General features: G+C 38.3%; 1 protein-coding gene across 3 annotated transcripts in view; it reads left to right on the top strand.

Annotated features, from left to right (window-relative positions):
• USP46 (ubiquitin specific peptidase 46) overlaps positions 1-13,941 on the top strand; it is a 34,962-nt gene that overhangs the window by 14,259 nt on the left and 6,762 nt on the right. For 2 of the 3 annotated variants that reach the window (XM_072862573.1, XM_072862572.1), the window contains exons 5-9: positions 2,199-2,428; positions 5,904-5,980; positions 11,589-11,672; positions 11,968-12,165; positions 13,010-13,088. In XM_072862573.1, coding sequence (XP_072718674.1) covers positions 2,199-2,428; positions 5,904-5,980; positions 11,589-11,672; positions 11,968-12,165; positions 13,010-13,088 — 668 coding nt within the window. The remainder of the gene's footprint in view (positions 1-2,198; positions 2,429-5,903; positions 5,981-11,588; positions 11,673-11,967; positions 12,166-13,009; positions 13,089-13,941) is intronic. The other variant, XM_072862574.1, reaches the window with a different exon arrangement.

The following is a 13,941-nucleotide window of genomic DNA, read 5'->3' as shown; positions in this document are numbered from 1 at the left end:
AGTATAAATAAATATTGGGCAATGTGGTCATATTAATCAGATGTTCAGGTTAGATTTGTAAATTGCTTTTAGTACTTTTTGGGGTTTAGATGTTAATATTTTAGTACCTGTGTACATGATATTATGCTTGAAATAACCGTACCAGGTTTCATAAGTTCCCAGAGGTGCATGAATTAATGATGTTTTCGCAGCAAGGTGGGACAGACCGCACTGTACAGTGAGCTAGGGCTGGGAATAGGGTGGCACTCTGGTATCATTTTTTAATTATTTTTTTGTGGAGTATGGCAGAGAGAAACATTGAGGGCAGTTGGCAGTATAGAAACTCTGTGACCTAGGAGTGCTACAGGTGCCACTGGTCCAAAACACCCTGGAGGAGAGGTAACTATGTGCATGGGGGCGTTCAGTGGGCTACACACCAACTGCTGCTCTTGTTCTTAGAAGTGGTGGGCACAGTCTTACTTTGTGAAGCATCAGGCCCTTTTTGAGCATTAGGTTGGCAACAGCATATGCCTAATCTTGTAGCAGTTCTGTCTAAGGGATATGAGGAACATCTTGAAATAAGCAAGCCTGCCACACAGCTCCATTTTGGCCTGGATTCATATCAATGTGGGTGGTATGCTTAGAAACAGGGGAGCTTTGAATGAAGAGACAAAGTATGAGTGAAACACCTGGAAGAAATTGCTTCCCGGTGACAGCATATAAATGGGCAGACTGTTCACTGAAAGTGTGACAAAGTTAGCTCTGAGTCATCTAGTGATAAATGCCCCCACACTGTTGGGGATCACTTTTAGGGACTGGATCTTATGTTTTCAGCTTTTTTAAATTAGGGCCAGACTCGGTGTGTATTAACCTGCCTATGTGTCCAGACTAGACACTGCAAAGCCAAAGGATCTGTGCAATATTTTCTGAGGAAATCCACGTGAGCTTTTTCGGAGGCAGGGGGATAAAAATACACATTTCTTGCGAACGCAGATTCTTTTTTCTTCAACATGGTGGGCAAGTTAAACCTTCACTGGAGAAGTCTGTACTAAATCACCACTGAGATATTCTCCCCTCGTCCTGCAAGCATTTCTTATTGAAGAGGACAAGTCTCTGCTCATCAGACTTGTGTGTGAAAAATGAGCTTTGTTAGATGGTGTTATTATTACTATTTGTGGTGAGTTAACCTTGACTGGCTGCCAGGTGCCCACCAAGCCTGTCTCTCACTCCCCTCCTCAGCAGGACAGGGGAACAAAATAAGATGAAAAAAACCTTGTGCGTTGAGATAAAAGCAGTTTAATAAAAAAACCCCCAAAGGCCGCATGCGGAAGCAAAGCAAAACCAAAGGAGATTTATTCTCTCCCTCCCATCAGCAGGTGATTTTCAACCACTCACTGGGAAGTAGGGCCTTGGTATGTGTAGAAGTTGCTTCAGAAGACAAACATCTTAATAATGAATGCCCCCCCCACCCCCTCCTTAGCTTATATTGCTGAACATGAAGTCACATGGCGTGCAATATCCCTTTGGTCAGTTTGGGTCAGCTGTCCCAGTTATGTCCCCTCCCAGCCTCTTGCCCTCTCCCAGCCCTACCAGCCTTTGGCGGGGGTGGGCGTTGGAGAGACAGCCTTGATGCTGTGTGAGCACTGCTCAGCAAGAGCCAAAACATCGGCGCGTTATCAACACCGTTCTAGCCATTCTAGCTGTATAAAGCACAGCACTGTATAGGCTGCTATGAGGGAAGGTAACTCCATCCCAGCCAGACACAGCACACTAGTATGTGTCAGCATCCAATGTCTTCACTTTCCCCAGCCACGTGTCTTACTGTCCAAACTCTGTGATGTTCCTAAGTGTCTGAGGGACTTGGAATATATGGGTGGGAGTCAGTGCTGCCTAAAGTTAGGCATCTAGTCTAAGGAATTAATTTAGGATGAGTCACCCTCTTGCTTTCTTCATTGACTGTAGTGGGAGCTTACACAACCAACTCCAAAGAAGAGCGTAACCTTTCAGACAGGTAAAGTTAGGTGAGATGAAGCCTTCCCCCAAAGTAACTTCACCGAAGCCAGTGTGACTGCAAAACTGCTCTTCTTTGGCATGATTCTAAATACTTTGCTGAGCAAGGGCCAGTACATGTATTTGGAAAGAAATAAGGAATTTAGTTTGCTTTCTTGAAGGAAAGGATATACTCAACTTTTTAGAAATCTCAACTCTCTTCTTCACAGATCTCTTTGACAACTACATGCAGCAGGATGCACATGAGTTTTTAAATTACCTGCTCAACACCATCGCAGACATTTTGCAGGAGGAGAAGAAACAGGAAAAGCAAAATGGGAAACTGAAAAATGGCAACATGAATGAAGCTGAAGAGAACAATAAACAAGAACTCACCTGGGTGCATGAGATTTTTCAGGGAACACTGACTAACGAAACTAGATGTTTGAACTGTGAAACCGTAAGCATTGGGATAGATTTTTTTTTTTGGTTGTTGCCCATTAATAGATAGATGCATTTTATATATATAAATATATGAATCTTTTCAGACATCTGAGAATTGTGGATATTCCTGTAGACTTTACTTCTTGAAGTGAGTATATTCTTTTCTAAAAATTTATTTTTCTAAGCATTACTTGGCTAACCTATACCAAGTCTTGCTGTCCTAATACATATCTCTACAGTTAAAATCCTTGCTAGTTAATCAATACCCTTCCTTATTACTGTAATTTTGGGAGAAGATATTCACATCATTATTCCATGAATAAGTGAAATGTTAAGATGAATTTGTGTTAATTCAATCCTAAGAATGTGACTGGCATACAGAGGGTTTGTTATTAACAAACGGTATGTTTTCTTTTATCTCCCTAATATTTTCTAAAGGATGCCGTCAGTTTGAAGTCTCTTATGTTTGAAGTATGAGTAAAAATTAGTTTTAGTTAGGAAACCTGATTGCAAGTCTCCTATCAATTTCTGTGGTTTTCAATCACGTGCTCCTACTTAAAGGAAAAAGAAATAATTTTTTAAAAAGTTTCTCTCTGTGAGGTTGCTATGTGAAAAAGTAACACGGGCAGGAAGAAAATCTGCTTTGGGGAGAACAGTGAGACTGACTTTCCAAAAAGGTTGGAATTAACCTCACCTACCCTTTGCTTTGTAAAAGGTAGGTGTCAAGGATGAACTAGTTTTCTCAGCTCCTTCTGTAGATGATGGAGATTGCAAAGGAGCTCCTGCAGGAAGGTGTCTCCATCTGTCTCTAGGCTGTTTCATGAAACAGAAGGTTTTTAGCAGTATCAGGTATTCTGCTCCATACAGCTTGTCCTGGCTCCATGGTGTTACTGAGCTGTTGCAATTGTTGGTGCAGCAATGCTGTGAACTGGGCCAGCAAACTGATCTGGCCTAAGAATAATGTGGTTTTAACTCAGACTAGTACTGTTACCAAGGACTTCCTCTAAAGAAAATGCAACTTTAGATTATCTGCATTAAGATGGTAGAAGGTGCCCAGAGAAGGTATCTTCAGACAGCAAGCTGAGATTAAATATCTAACTTTAGACAGCTAAAGTCAGGTGAGATAAACCCTACCCAGGTCCTACCAGATGTGTAAAAGAACATATTCTGATATTTCTAATCATAAAGAATAGCTCTATACTCCAAGAAAATATGACTTCTCCAGGGATTTGGGTCAGAGAGGGGGGAAAAAGAGATACAATGATAGTCAACATGAAAAAAGAGGTTGGACCAAGCTTGGAACAAGCTTGTATAAGTGAAAACATGAGAGAGAGATCAGAAATTAATTCTTTAATCTATTTCAATTATAAAAACCCAAGTAATAATAGCAAGTTAAAATAAGTGAAAGAGTAGAATTATTTTTTTAACTGACAAGCTTCTTTAAATGGTTGTGGCCTAATTCTAAATTAATATCCAGTGTTTACTCAGACAAACTGTACCGAAGTCAGGATGTGTCCTTGGGTAACAGCAAAACTGCACAATACCCTATTTGTAATTCAAAGTGAACGAGCTTTATGGAAAAAATAGCGCTAGGTATTGCTGCTGTAGCAAGGCTTGCCTGTAGCTTCCTGCAAATGCAGAAATACTGCATACTACTCAGGATACTTTTCCAGTTTGTTTTTCTTGTATTATTGTACCTTGAAATCTTTGGGAGATAGTAAAATGGATTAAAAGATGTTCCTTTGCTAAAATATCCATATGTACTGCATGAAGAATCATTCAGATACCAGCAGTTCTTATTCTCACTTACAAAGAGTGCAGTTTGAATCTGTCTTTCCAGCTACCTTTAGTTTTGGTCTGTATTATTCTAGCTCCAACTAGCTCATCTTCCCCTTTCAGTAAATATTTGATGTGCTGAAATCAATAACAAAATTCCTAGCTTCTTTGTGGCATTCTGATGAAACACTATACTTGCCAAAGACTTTTCCAAGTATTTAACCTCATTCTTGATATGCACTGTGTCTGACAGAACTCTAGTTCCAGCTGTAGAGACAAAATGTTCTCTGAAGCTTTGTTGCTCTATCTTTCAACTTCTAGCTGTATGTTTATACTGCAGTTGACTGCTGCCAGTTTTGTGGTTTCCTGTCCCCTGTGGGTCGAATCATGTCTCAGGGAGGATTTGGGGTTGAAGAACTGCTGTTCATTTTAATTGGGTGCGCATTACACCTCTGTACATCTGTGATAATATCAAAATTAATCCTGCTAAAGGTGTTCCTCTGGATTCAGGACTGATATGGGATGCATTCACCATGTTTATAGGATCCCTGACATAATGCAAAGATGAGCTGAAAGTAGTACATAACTTTCACATCCATAGAATTGCAGAGATCTGAGCATGAGGGACTTGCGTCAGAACAATGGGTTCAACCCCTCACTGAAGTTCTTGATTTGAACTTCACTGTCCTATCATCTGTTTTAGTTATTCTAAGGAAATGCAGTCATAGGAGGTAAAATACGGAGTGTTCATGCAACATTTTATAAACAGAATTGGTTGTTATGAATATGAATAAATTAATGTGCAGTAAGTAATTCTGCAGTCTTTTTGACTCAGTTGAAGTATAACAACAATTATCTGTTTGGATGATTTTTTTTTTTTACATCATCTTCAAGATTAAACACTCTAAGTGAAAAATCATTTTCAAAGCAAAAATCAAGGTCTGTCACTCTGAAAATGTTTGGGGTTGCTTTTTTTAAATAAAAACTCTTTAGTAGAATTTTTCTCCTCTTGTTCTGTCTGAAAAAACATTGGCAAAATCAAAATGATTTTGCAAAATATTATAACTTTGCCACTTTAACCTTTAATCTTTTACTTTTTTAATCAAAATTATTGGCCAGGAATAATATTCAATGGGGAAACGCAGCTGTGTCAACCAGGAATATAAAGCTAGCCTTTTGAATGCTCACTGGAGAGAAAACATAACACAGTTAAATACGACATTTCTTGACAGATGCTTATTTGGAAAACATCTTTATTGCATCCTTAATAGTGGAAATAATTACATAGGGCATAAACTGTGATTATATAGTGTAATAGATTATACAAAGGGTAAATAAAATTCCAGTAAAATAAGAAACCAGGCTGTGTTGCATAACAAGGGAACATATGTAATGCACCAGCCACAGCTAATATAGGGGATGATGGTCCCCCTTTAATGAACAGTAGAGTGTGGTCACTGGCCCATGGTTGGTGGGCTTGGATAAGTGGAACAGACAGAAGTTAAATTATATGAAAGCTGGATTGGTAGAGTTACTAACAAATACAGTCATGCTGAACTAGAAAAAAATTTAAAAGCATTGAAATGAATTATTCTTGTGTAATTTATTTCTGCAGAAATTGCTCTATCTTTAGCATTTGCACATAGATGTAAACAGCATTTAGATGTATGGCATTTTACTAAGTCTCTGTTTTACATGTATATTTTTTGCAACAGGTTAGTAGCAAAGATGAAGATTTTCTTGACCTTTCTGTTGATGTGGAGCAGAACACATCAATTACACACTGTCTAAGGTAAATGAATGCATCTCTTTGGCAGATAGTTCTGTCTGATTTTGCTAAATCTTCCAAGTCTAGTAGGTACAAAAAAGACAAGTAGAATAACATTGGGTTTTGAGCTTTTCCTAAGCAGAAGAAAAAGACTGTCAACTGGATGTTTCTTCTAATGGCAAAATATACATTAATGTATTTTGTTTTACTCACTTTCTCTTTCAATGTATGTGTTTGAAAGAGAAAAAAAATAATCTCTTGGGGAAAATAATTGATTGTCTTGTCATCTGGAAGAATTGCTGCAGAATAATAATTGGCTTCAAAGGGATTTAAGTATGCTTATCTTTAAGCTTCTACTCAAGTGCTTTGTTGATTAGGACTTATGTGCATGTTAGAAGTTAAGTGTGTGCTTTGCAGAATGAGTGCTAGAGTCCCTAGAGGGCAAAAGATTTCAAAAGTCTGCTTTTCTGCCATATAAGTCTTATTCTGTGTCTCATCCTAAAATTAAGGGGAGAAGTCTTTCACTCTAAGTTCCAGTTCTGCTCCTAGTACACTCTTAACTATTAAACAAATACTTAAAAGATCAAAATAATTTTCAGACTTGCATGGATGATTATTCTGAGACATTTAAAATATCCAGATTGGCATTGATACAATAAACCGATACCTAGATTTAAGACAGTATGTTGCTGCTCTAAGGTAATGATTATCAGTTAGTCAAATTACTCTTTCAAGCTCCAAAATTGCTACCAAGTTTGAAAATGCATTTAACAGTTATTCTGGAATGCCTAGGAAGGGCTGGCTGGCATCTCACCCCAAGCTGAGAGTAACAGAAAGTGGAAGCATATGAGGTACTAACCATTTCCTGAGTCAGAAAGCAGTGATTTCTCTGTAGACACCACAACTGTACTAAGTAACTTCTGTTACATTTTAAAGTGTGAGATCCAGTAAGTTTTTTCCTTCTCAACTTCTGTTCGGTCTCCTGTAGGGTACTGTAGCAGTCCTTATCCCTCCAGTAGTCCACACTGCAGTAACTAGCCTCATTTTAAAGGTGAGCAAACTGAAGAGCAGCTTTGGAAAGGAGTGCATTATTTTCTTTTTTTTCCCCCCGTTGTCTCTTTGTCTGTTCATGGTCACTGATAATTGAATCAGTATTGGTACTACAGGCTTTTGTTTGCACACTTTTAAGTTCCTCACTGTAGCCGCTACTTTGAACTTGTTTTTGTCAGCATTACTTACCTTTCCCTATGGTGTTCAAAGTCAATTTGAAATCACACTGACATGCAAGGAGGCTGAAGTGTGCATCTTCTGAGGTCCTTTCTAACCTGAGTTGTTAGATTCTATGATATACAGTTACCGGAGACTGAGCACTGACTTTTTCTTACAGCTTAGTCTGGTGAACTTGTTAGAAACCGCTGCTGTACATAAGTTGCCATCTGTCCTTCAGCTTTCTCCAATTTTTATTTAATTTGTTAGTTGTTAAGGTTCCTGGGAATGTTTTGTTTGGAAAGGCCATTTTATGCAAAGGCACAGAGTACTTCAGTAAAAGTACCAATAGCATTTCTACTACTGAACAGCAGTGGCTGTAGCTTACAATGTGGAAGAACTGCATCTGTACTATTGCAACCAACAGGTGAATGGTGGAGTTGAAAGGGACCCCAAGAGGTTAGCCCCTGTCTCCACCTCAGACAGGATGCTTGTCCAACCTGTTCCAAAACATCTGTTAGCAGTAGCAGCTCAATTGCCTATCCCAGTCCTTCCTGTTCTTACTACTAACAAGCTTTCCCACTGTGTAACATGATTCTTCCTTGTTTCAGTTCAAGCCCATTTCTACTTGCCCTGTGTACTCTGGACATAAACCAGGAGTTGCTCCCCTTCCTCTTAGCAGCAGCCTTTTACAAAGAGGAAAAATGTCATCACTTTCTTTTTAAGTTAAAAAAACCTAAGGTCATTCAACCTTTCCTTCACAGGCTATCTTCTCTAGATCTCTGCTCATGTTCATTACTCTTCAGCCTTCTCTCCAATTGAACCTCTCTCTTGAATTCTATCTTTCTTGAAGTGTAGTTGCCTAAAATTAGGCACAATATTCCAGCAGAGGTCTACACAATTCTGAGAAGAATGGATGCCCTAAAAGTGTGTTTATACATCCCAGTATAGTATTTGCCTTTAGTCCAACAGCATGACATGCATTTTGAAGTTCACCCATTGTTCCTTTTGGAAATAAAGGGAAGCAAAATCCCAGTTTTTCTTTTCTTAGGCTGGGAGGTGCAGGTTGCTATTTACAGATTGAACAGGAAGAGAGTCATCCCCTCTCATCTATTCTGATTGTCTTTTACACTAGCAGCATGTCTACCTCTGTTTAGAAAACATATATTCAGTTAGAATATGGATTTCCTTTCATTGCTCTATGGTGTTATGCATTATTAAACAAAGTGTAAGTGCTTTTGTGGTTTCTGTTAATAGGAACGGCCAAGTTATTCCTCTTTCTGGAAACTTTGCTGTTTCTTTTTTTTAGCAACTGCTTTGCTGTGTCTTTACAGCTTTAAGTGCTACTGCATTGAAAAGGTAAATTAAAGAAAAGCTGTGCAAGATAACATTTAAGTAGAATGAATTTATTTGCCACTACAGATGAATGTTCTTTTTAGTTATTTCTGTAGCTTTTCAGATTGAAAAGGTCCGTGTGTACATAAGAGATCCAAAGAATACAAGCCTCTGGCATAGTCTAACTCTACAGGGTAGACAGTCGGGCCTGAAGCAATAGAAGTCTAATAACAAATATAGTACATATCCATTATTTTTATTTCCACTAGGAATTGCAAAGTTTACCAGTCTATTTGATCCTGACTTTTAACTAGTCCACCTGTGATTTTTTTATTCCACTAAGAGTTCTCTCATGTCTTAGAACAGAAAATTTGTATTATTTATGCATATAAACAACAGAAAGCATCTTTCACACTGTAGCGTAGAGGGTGTAGAGAGACAGACTGTTGAAGCATATGAGGTCAATGATAAATTAATATATCTTGAGCTGGTGTATTTGAAAATTCCTTCCTCATGTTAAAATACCATATAAACGGAATGCAGATTGGCCTGTTAATGGAATAGGAAAGAGTTAGAAATATCCTGAAACTAGCTCTGCAAGTATAGAGAAAAGTTCGGCAAGCCTATACTTCTTGTACATGCAGACTTTGCGTGAACTCCGGTCAATGATCTGTTGTTTTTAACTGTTCAACATCTGTTACAAGTGCCACGCTGAAAATTCTCAATTGATTAAGCTACTGAAGTTGCAGTTGTAAAGGGCAGCAAAAGTATCTAATTCTCACCTGCATACCTCCCTTCCACCAAGGAAAGAGTTATTGCTTACAAATATACCACCAGTTTTGTTCCTGGCACAGAAAAAGAATTCATATGTGCTGAATAAGTGAATTAGTAGTGCCTTTAAATTCCATGACTGTGGCTCACCTGCTTTGCTAGAATAGGGTAACAGCCTGTCAGGTGGAAGTAGAAGACAAAGGAACAAAAGAACAAATGCCAAGGGACATGTAAGGGAATGTCCCTCAGCTTATCAAGTATTTGCATATTTCTCTGGCTTTCACAGATGTAATTCCTATAGCAGTCAACTTATCATTTAAAATGTTAGCTATTATTGTTTTCAGAATATTTAATACATTTTAAAAGGAATTCAGAAACTCTTTGAGTTTAACTCATTTTCATGAGAGGCTTGTCATAGAACAAACCGATATCTATTGAATTTCTACCATCTGTACATATTCCTTTATGTTAGAAAAATATTATTTCCATTGCTTCACTTTGAGGTGGGAAGGAAACTAATAAATTCCACAAGTTTGTTTTTTGGTTTTTTGGGTTTTTTTAATTGAGACTTTAGGCTTTGAAAATAAACATTAGACTCTTTCCTTAACAGAAGACCCAAAACTTACACACGCACATTCAACTGAATGTTGCAGAATTATGTTCCCCGTACATATAACCCACCTCTAATAATTTCTAAAGTTTCATCTCTTCCCTTATGATTCCCTGAAAGGTTATCATGTTTTTCAGAGGAATTGGCTGAATTCAGTTAATTTTGTCTTTAAGTTCAAATGTGAAATCAGATATTTGAGATCAATGTTTACCACTGAAGCAAATCCTTTCCAGTGATCATGCTTTATTTTTCTTTTAGATAGAAAATTATACTTATTATCAAAGTTTTATTGCAACTTATCTTTCAAGAGATGTATTTTGTCCTGAATTTCAGCACTTTCTGATAAAATTGTTTAAGACCATATAAAGAAAAAAACCTAGTAAAAGCATTCTCAGTTAGTATAAATATTATTCAGTCATATGAAGTGCCTCTCTGTCATACTCTGTTAACCTTAAAGAACTTAAAACTTGAAAAAGGAAAATCGTCCCCTTTCATGAAGTTATGTAAATAACTTCTAACACCTATGCCCTGGCAATCTATATAGTCTTCAGCTCTCCCATCTAACCCTCTGGTGATGATGCCAGGAAGAAATAATAATCCAGAATCCTCCCTTTGCCTTTGTAAAATGATTCTGGTGCTGCCTACTCTGAGAGCAGGCTGAACTTGTAGACAGTGTGGCTTCAGCCTCTGTGCATGTGAACTGGAATGGTAGACTGGAGTTTATTGGGTCTGAATGGGTCTGAATTTGTCTGGGGTTCAGAAGTCTATTAGATACAATGTAGGTGCAATCAACAGGATGGTTCTGTACTTCAGATATATCTATTTAAGGCCTAAAGTCACAAGAAAACATGTGTGCTTAAAGTGGAAGATAGGTGCTTATGTCTGCATTTACAGTTCTCAAAACACCTGCACAGCTGCAATGTAACACTAGAGGTGACAAAAAATTACTGTCATTTTTTTTACAGTTAAGTTTTTTAGGTACCTAAAATTCTGCTCCAAAGCATATCAGCACTGTGACTTCCGACAAATCTTTTCTGTGAACTGAGAGACACTATCAAACCAGCCTTCCTCTGCCTCTCTCACTTCAAAAGCTCAATCCAGAAACGTTTCCAAGTGTATCACATTATCCAAGTGTATACTTGATCAGGATTTACGAAATCTTCTATACTAGCTGACACTTTCCTTTTTAGACAACAAGAAAGTATAATCGGATAACTTCTGGATTACAGTTCAAGAGGTTAGAGGACGCAGAAAATTAAGTTTGATTTATTTCTTCTGCGTAAGAGGATTCAAACCTATCTTACAGAAGAACACCAGAAAATGTGAGCTATTTGAGGATGACAGAAGTGCACTTGGAGCTGTTCCATTCTGCGACTAATTTAAAAAGGAACTGGATGGATTGAGCGACTACACCCAAGTCTAGGCAGCCCTTTGACATGTAAGAGACCAGGATATAAGTCCCATTTTGAGATACCTGACCCTCCACCTGTACTGTACAGAGGGCCTCAGCTCCTAATACAGGGCTGTCATAGCAGCCAGATACCTTAAGTCCCTTTGCAAACCCCAGTACGGTTGCTTTGTATGTTTTAGAAAACTGGACTCAATGGAGAGATTTCATCCTGTGTGTATTTTTAGGGTTCCAGTTCATCAGCCCAAGTGGGGCAAAAGTGTTAAGGTCCTTTAAGAACTGATAACTGTATTTATTTACAGAGACTTCAGTAATACAGAGACATTATGTAGTGAACAGAAATACTACTGTGAAACTTGCTGCAGTAAACAAGAGGCACAGAAAAGGTAAGCAAAGAGCAGGCTATTTCACTATGTCCCTCCTGGGCTTTGACAAACCTCCTTGATATTTATTGTGTTTAGATACCTAGAAGTCTTAAACCCAGGTGCATTCTTTGTGTGGGCCAGAGAACCTCCAGACAGATTCAAAGCTATTATATGTGTCTTAGTCTAGAAGCTACTGCTAGCTGACTGCTGTTACTTACAAAGTGCTTTTATAATGCAAACGTTTACTCATTAAGGAAAGACAGAATGGCTTTGAACTGGTCAGGTCTTTATCATATGCACTCTAATGGTTTCACAGGATGAGAGTAAAAAAACTGCCAATGATTCTTGCCTTACACCTCAAGAGATTCAAGTATATGGAGCAATTGCACAGGTATACTAAGCTGTCTTATCGTGTAGTATTTCCTCTGGAGTTACGTCTCTTCAACACATCTGGCGATGCTGTCAACTTAGATCGGATGTACGACTTGGTAGCTGTTGTTGTTCACTGTGGAAGGTAAGATACTTTCATGTATATCTCAAGCTATTGCCAGACATTTGACAAGGGCAGAGGCATGCCTGACAAAATGTGGGGAGAGTGGCGGGCAGCACTTAAACCCTGCTGCTGCACCAACTTGCCTGTGTCTTGGCCTGAACCTCTTAGCCACCCTCCCTCATAGTAAATCTGTACTTGTTTAAAAAATAATGCCTCAGGCCTCCAAAAGTCATAAGACTGGCTTAAATTAATGGAGCTGTCTCTTTCCTCATCAGCCCACTTAGAAAGCTTGGGAGCCAGGACTCTGTGAGGGCCAGACGCTGCTAGCGTTGTAGACCCTACAACAGATCACCTTGGTCTCCTCTCAAGGTGATCAAAATTATAGCTTTAGTAAAGCTTCTCACATATGGGGTATTGTCAAATATGAAACAAACAGAAAAATCCTTGGGGCTCTAGGAATACAACTTGTTCTCCCTCTTCTCAAAGACTGTGTGTAACTAAATATTCACGGTTGATACCAAACAATTTTCCCCCTTAAATTTGGTTCATGATGTTTTTAAAATATTTGCAATAGTTGATGCCTGCCATGAGCAAACTGTTAAGTGTTCTATAGGTTAATTTGCAAATGGTCATGGCACATATGAAAACAACACATTTAGCTTTCAGTTGATGAAGTCTTTGCAACAAGTCAGTAAAAATGTGAAAGGAGTAAATGTCTACTGTACCACCAGAGGTGAGTTTACTATGTTCTTCATAACATTTAGTTATAATTCAATCTGCTTGCATATAGAAATGTGACTTATCAAAATGGACTCAATAGTATCTTCTAATATTTTGGGGTTTGTGTTTTTGTTTTGTTTCCTAGTGGACCGAATCGGGGGCATTATATTACTATTGTGAAAAGTCATGGATTTTGGCTCTTGTTTGATGATGACATTGTAGAGGTCAGTATGCTGAAGGTCATGAGCACAACTTTTGTGTTTATGTTCTATTCTCTATTTGGGGTTAAAATTCTGATGGAGATCTGGGTATAGATTACTAGTCTGCAAGGCCACAGTTTGGTTGTAATGTGACATTTAGCTCAACACTGTTAGGAAGTAAGATTGCTGAAAAAATTAGTAGTTCTTACTCTGTCAGTGTTAGAGGGGGTTGTTTTATTTCAGAGCAACATCAAACGTTTTCTATATCAAACGTTTTTAATATCAGACTTTAAGGATTTAATTTGGAATGCTTTCTATATCCAATAAAATAAATTTAATTCATTAAAACCTGAAATATCCAGGAACTATGTTGCAATCCTTGGCAATATCACTTGGCAAAATTGGACTGCGTAAAGCTAGCATTGCTGTAGAATTTTAATTTTTGAACAACTGGGAAGTTAACAAGAAAGTCTGGATTCTGTAGTCGATCTGGGTTTGTCTGAATGTAAATTAGAGCAGCATCTGGCCCGCAGCTATTACAGATTCTGCCTAAGCATTCTGCAATTCATTCCTAAGCAAACCCTTTATGTCATTGTGGCACCTTGGCAAAACTGAGGTCGAGTCTGATTTCCCAGGATTAAATCCAATGGAGGAAAGTAAGCACTGGGACATTGGATGAGGCATGGCTTGAAGAAGGTTTCTGGAAATTTCAGAGAGATGGGGTCACATGGTCACATTTATGTGTTTTAACTGTTCACTACTGCATTCCAAGGAGTCTCTCTTTTATTGGAAAAAGCCTAATTCGGTTAGGTTTACTGAGAAAAACATTCCTATTGACTTCCATGAGTGAGACCAGTAGGGCTTAGCCCCTGAACAT

Source organism: Ciconia boyciana, chromosome 5 (genome assembly GCF_034638445.1).
Source record: "Ciconia boyciana chromosome 5, ASM3463844v1, whole genome shotgun sequence".
Lineage (NCBI taxonomy): Eukaryota > Metazoa > Chordata > Aves > Ciconiiformes > Ciconiidae > Ciconia > Ciconia boyciana.
The sequence above is the reverse complement of the archived record's forward strand: the minus strand, read 5'-3'. Positions and strand labels throughout refer to the sequence as shown.